The sequence below is a fragment of the Pyxicephalus adspersus genome, chromosome 1, assembly GCF_032062135.1.
Source record: "Pyxicephalus adspersus chromosome 1, UCB_Pads_2.0, whole genome shotgun sequence".
Classification (NCBI taxonomy): Eukaryota; Metazoa; Chordata; class Amphibia; order Anura; family Pyxicephalidae; genus Pyxicephalus; species Pyxicephalus adspersus.
The window spans coordinates 100,041,409-100,047,865 of NC_092858.1; the positions used below are offsets into that span (position 1 = coordinate 100,041,409).

Sequence of the window (6,457 nt, forward strand, 5' to 3'; positions counted from 1 at the left end):
CAGTGTCCAGTCAGTGTTGTCAGTGTATATATATATATATATATATATATATGTGTGTGTGTGTGTGTGTAAATATCACATTGTAGCAGCCAGTGTTGTGTGTGTGTGTGTGTGTGTGTGTGTATCACATTGTAGCAGCCAGTGTTGTGTATCTATATATAGTATCTATATGTATGTGTATATATCACATTGTAGTACCCAGTGTTGTTGGGTATCTATATATATATATATATAGTATCTATATATATATATATATATATATATATATATATTGTATATATCACATTGTAACACCCAGTGTTGTTGGGTATCTATATATATATATATTGTATATATATCACATTGTAGCACCCAGTGTTCTTGTGTATCTATAAATATAGTGTATATATCAAATTGTAACAGTTAGTGTTGTTGTGTATCTATATATATTTATAGTGTATATATCACATTGTAGCACTGTCAGTGTTGTTGTGTATCTATATATGGGCAGCAAGGTGGCTCGGGTTAGCACTCTGGCCTTTGCAGCACTAGGTTCAAATCCCAGCCAGGACACTATCTGCATGGAGTTTGTAGGTTCTTCTAGTGTCTGCATGGGTTTCCTCTGGGTACTCCAGTTTCTTCCCACATCCCAAAAACATGCAGTTAGGTTAATTGGCTTCCCCCTACATTAATACACTACATACTACAATATTGACATATGACTATAGTAGGGACATAGGATTGTGAGCTCCTTTGAGGGACAGCTAGTGACATGACTATGGACTTTGTACAGCGCTACGTAATATGATGGTGCTATATATATATAGTGTATATATCACATTGTAGCAGCCAGTGTTGTTGTGTTTTTATATAAATATAGTGTATATATCACATTGCAGCTCTGTCAGTGTTGTTGTGTATCTGTATATATAGTGTATATATCACATTGTAGCAGCCAGTGCTGTTGTGTATCTATATATATATACATATATATATATATATATATTTATAGTGTATATATCATATTGCAGCGTCCAGTCAGAGTGAACCCAGCATATCTGTGTTGTTTCTCATTTGCTCCTTAACAGTTTTAGTGACCGAATGACAGATGCTAATAGGCTGTACCACCCTTCAATCCACGGGCTGGCCCCGCCCCCTCCAGGCTCACAGCCGTCCCAGGCAGCTCGGAGTGCGGGATGCTAAGCTGCCTGGCGCCCCGCTATCGGCTCCTGGACGTGGTGTTCGCCCTGTGGGGCACGGTGGCCTTCCTGGGGGACCTCGGCATCGATGTGTGGAGCGCCGTGACGTACTATAGGGCTGGGAGGACCGTGCTCGCCTTGTTGCACTTCGGCCTGTACGTGCTGTCCTCCTTCGTTCTGCAGCTCCTCAGCTGCGGATGGTTCTGGGTGGACTGGGAGACCTGGTTGGGTGAAGTTGCTGCCGCCGGTAAACAGAAGTCTGGCAATGGGCACACAGAGCAGAGGAGCGCGGGACCGTGTGACAATGGCTGCCATAGGGGCAGAGAGGCAGCGGACGGGGGATGCGGGTTGGATGCGGCGGTGTGTGTGGAGGAGAAGCTGCTGCCAGAAGATAACACAGCGGCTGGTAACTTACTGCAAGCTAATGGTGCCAGCCAGGGGGACACAAATACCCCAATACCACAACACCCACAGCAACTAAATGCCACTCACCGGGCACATACCGAGGAAGCAGAAAACACAAACTTCATTAATGGTTTTTGTACCTCTAAGATCTGGCTGTGGCCTTCCTGTCTTACCATACTTCACCTGCTGCAGTTAGGGTACCCGCTTAGGTAAGTGTCTATGGGCCTGAGTATTACAACGCCATCACTTCTACCATCTGCCATGTAATATGGAGATTTTCCTTTACTTCCTGACCTTACATTGTCAGGAATATTCCCTTAGGTATCACAGTATACATCTCCTCATTGGAAGAATCCTCCCTACTTATCATTGGTATTGATGATCTCTTCATTAGAGAAGTCATAGGAACCAGCCCAGTGCTCAAAAAGTTTCCTTTAGTTATATTTTAATCCCAGCTCTGGACAGATTGTTTTATATTGCTTTCGATTAGAGACCCTGTCATGTTTTTATTGCTGTCCTTGGCCTCATTGGGAAGAAAACAAACTTATGTATAGTGAGGAAGGGCTAGAACCCCAGACAATGTTTAGTATTGTCATCATTATCTTCCTGTTATGGTGACAACACCATTTCCTGTACAGGATTTACAAAGATGGAGCGGGAATCTCCCTAGCAGGGGTCAAAGATTTAAAATCTCTGCCAGGCTTTTATTTGAACCATTAGGTTTATTTACACCCAAAAAAAATGAAGCTTTGTGAGGCTTTGTTTAGGTTGGCAGTGAGGTTGTGGTGCTGGTAACGTTTCCTCTTGCAGCAAGAGTTCAACAAGTAGTGTCTCACCTACAGAGTTCCATAGACAAAGAATGACTTCCGCGCCACTCACTGCTGCTTGCGGTGAAATCGGCAAACCCTGGTAAGGATCAGTGCTATGGTATTGGCAGCTAAGCTGCTAGAAGGATGCCAGCCATCACGTGTATGAACCTGACCAAATTATAACGTGTTTTATACAACACTTGCCTTTCATTATTTTACTCTGTTATCTGGTTATTCTGCTATGTGATTTTCACAGCAGCAGACATAGGAAGCAGATCCGTTTACATAGACATTTAGGACGCCATACCTATGTACAGAGTGCCTGAATCTCCTGTTGGTCCATTTTACATCCCTCGCCCTCCTCCCCTTTTCATCTTTACAGCAGATTGATGACCACTCTTCACTACTAAGGAGGCGAGCACAAGGGGTTGCCGCTCACTCGTCCTACCTCTTCCTGTATCCATAAAACAGAACGGACCTGTGTGTACAGCAATCGTTTATTCATCTGTCACTGGAAATGATCAAGAAAGATCATTTCCACTAACAATCATCTGACATCCATCAGACATCTGTATGGGGCTGTGGAATACAATGCATACAGACAGATGTAGTAATTGGCTTGCTGTCCCCAGCTATGAAGAATAAAGAGCCTGTGCAGTCATGTGACCACAGAATAAAAGATTAAGTACAAGGCATGTGCACTGTTTTTCTTAATATCACATACCAGTGAAGAAGGTTTACAATTGTGATTTTCTACACAGTCCTCTGTCATTGGCTGAGAAAATGGAAACCCCGATGACAGCTGATGACAGCTGATGACAGCTCAGGCGTCATCAGGGTTTCCCTTTTCTCAGCCATTCAGCACTAGAGGTGAATGGGAACAAGTCTTCCTATTCAAGTCTAGTGCTGAAGGTCTGAGACACCTCAGTTTCAGAGTAACCTCAGTTAACTGGAGACTACACTTATCCTGAATTGGCCATTTCCCGTGGGTGCCGGATAACTGAGATTCCACTGTAACTTAAAAGTATGTATGTATGTATGTTGCCCTGATGCTATGTTACTGCAATGCAGGGCCCCTTACGTCCATACTGATATTGTCCTATTAGACACGAAATGAGGGAAAATCTGGAAAAGCATTTAAAAAGCAATCATACACTGGTCTATTTACATTGTTTTCATTGACAACCTGCACATTTACCACCCACAGTGAGGGCTAAAATACCACTGTTATAGACAACTAAAAACATAATGAGCATCATGCAATTGGCTCTACCACGTGTTGGTCTCAGATCTATGAAGACATCAAATTTGAGGTCAATCAGCCACAGTTTGAGGAACCCTTAGAAACCCCTGGAGAAACCCTGACTGATTGTATGGTTTAAGTAGGCCTTCATGTTAATATATTTTGGCAAACCTAAAGTTTATCTGTCAAATTTCAACTTACGGACACGGTGAGCGTATCCTTGCCCAAATGCTTGCAATCTATCCCATCCTTTAATGTTACACTTGTTGGGAGACTAAAGCTACGTACACACGTCAGATTTTTATCGCCCGATAATCGGCATCGGCCAATTATCGGGCGAAAATCTGCCGTGTGTACAGTCGGTGTCGTCCATCGTCCGGACGACCGACCTGCCGGATCCACGGACAATGGACGACAGCCGATCCTAATGAAAGGGAACGGGAGAGCGCGCAGCAGGGTGCCGCTCCGTCGCTCTCCCCCTCCCCTCTCCATAGAGCATGAACGGTGCTGTATGTACAGCACCGTTCATGCATCGTGCACTCCCTTGTCGTTGGAAAGGATCGTGAAAGATCCTTTCCAACGACAAAAATTGCAAGTGTGTACGCAGCTTAAGGCTGCCATTGCTAATCTCTCCTTTTGGTACTGCTAGCTGGCTGGCTGTAATGCTCTTATCTTTACTTTACAGACCAGGAACTGAAAGTAAAATTAACTATTGGTTTCACTTTGACTTTCCTTATCTGCAAACCTGTTCTGGGTCACAAAGTACTAACATTTTCAGGAAGAGGTTTGTACACCATTAAATGATGTTTATATCGCAGGGTAGTCATCGTACCTAAGGCTCATTGACGTGAATATAAAACATTTTTCTTATTTACCCCCTTAGTAAACACTAATGGGCCCTAATTAATGCCTTCTTTAACTTCTGCCCTAAGCTGTTGATTTTTGGCAATAGGGGACACAGCAAAAATACCTGACAGGAATTTTAACCTTTCAAAATTAAACTATAAACCAAAAAAGGCAGCAATATTTCTAATGGGACTACACAGCTACAGGAAGAACCTGGAATGCATGTGAGGCAGGCACTACTGGGCTTCTGAACCTGACTATTCACTCCTCCTCTTTATAATAAATGTATTGCTGATAAACTGTGCAGGCTCTGCTATGTAAAGGTTATTACATGCCCCCTAGTTTGTATTATTTTGTCTCTTGGCCCGGAGTTAGGCTTGAGAGGTCACCAGTTGTTGGCCAAGGTTACCCATAATGAATAGAACAAAGCAATGCAGATAGAGATTTATAAAGACCAAAAGGTGGACCCCCAGAAAGCAAGGATTGGGAACCGGGTTTACCTTGTGCTGCATTATGGGTGCAGTCAGGATGTACGCAAACAATGAAGGATTGGTCAGGGACAACATTTTTTATTTTATTTTTTTTATTTATAGCTAAACTGGGGACTAAAAATGGTCCTGTAAAATGCCCATTTAGGTGAAAGCATTGGGTTTAGTATAATAAGTCTTTGTGCCAGAGAAAGGCTAAATGATGCTGGAGGTTCTCCAGTTAGTAAATGAGGCAGATGTGCAAGTTGGAAGGTAAGGCTGTAATTCATCCTTAAACGTGGTTGATGACTGTACAGGGAAAATCTGTTTTCCTGTTATATTCAGTGCTACATCTGGTCCTGACTATCATACAGTTTAGCTTACATTTCTACCGGGGGACGGGTCCTTTAATTCCTTTGTAGCATGCTGGATCAATATTGCAGTCTCTTTAATGTGGAAATCAGTTACATGTGTACATGGAGAACCCCCCCCTTCCCCCCAATATATCTGCGCTCAAATGTGGATCCTGTGGCTTGGTCTGCACGTGATTGTACCTGTTTAAGTATGTGATCCAGCAAACCTAGAAAGGATTTCTTTAAAAAAAATGCTATTAGTTGGCAAATGCTATAAATCGTGGGCCAGGTCCATTCCAGGTTTGCTGGGTCACCTGGGTGACTGATTAAACCTCCCAGGACCCCACAGCAGTGAGTGCAATTTTTAGAGAAAGCAGCTGATACAAAAGCAGGGGACTGACCCAGAGGATGTTTAAAGGGAAAGCAAAGGGCAAAAGCACCTGCAATATGTGTGAGTTTGATGAATTTACCATTACATACACTTTATTATCTCCACAGGTGTCTACACTCATTGGAAGTGGGAATAGCTGCATACAAAAGGAGTGAAAGTAGCCACTACCAGGAATATGCCTATTTTCTTACTCATGACATTAGCATGATGCGACTTATTGAGACCTTTCTGGAAAACACTCCTCAGCTCATCCTTGTCTTATATATTATAATACAACAAGAAACGATTCACCTCTTTCAGTGTAAGTATAGCACAGCAACAAATGATTCTTTGTTGTAACAATCATAGAAAATAGTATATTACATACCTAGGACCATATGCATGTAAAGGGTTAGTCATGTGTGTATATTACACATTGTTATAAGGCAGCAATGAATACCACTAGAATGGTCAGTATAGTCATAGCTGTACAGTTAGGTCCATAAATAATTGTACAGAGACAACTTTTTTCTAATTTTGGTTCTGTACATTACCACAATTAATTTTAAATGAAATAAATCAGATGCAGACTTTCAGCTTTAATTCAGTCGGTTGAACAAAAAGACTGCAGAAAAATGTGAGTTTTTTTACACAATCACTTCATTTCAGGGGCTCAAAAGTAATTGGAAAATTGACTCAAAGGCTATTTCATGGGCTGGTGTGGGCAATTCCTTTGTTATGTCATTATCAATTAAGTATATATAATATATATATATATATAAAGGC

General features: G+C 42.0%; 1 protein-coding gene across 1 annotated transcript in view; it reads left to right on the forward strand.

Moving 5' to 3' along the window:
- Positions 1-1,133: 1,133 nt before the first annotated feature.
- XKR8 (XK related 8) overlaps positions 1,134-6,457 on the forward strand; it is an 11,319-nt gene continuing 5,995 nt past the window's right edge. Inside the window, exons 1-2 of the mRNA XM_072420562.1 lie at positions 1,134-1,792; positions 5,800-5,993. Of these exons, the coding sequence (XP_072276663.1) occupies positions 1,176-1,792; positions 5,800-5,993 (811 nt within the window). The 5' untranslated portion in view covers positions 1,134-1,175. The remainder of the gene's footprint in view (positions 1,793-5,799; positions 5,994-6,457) is intronic.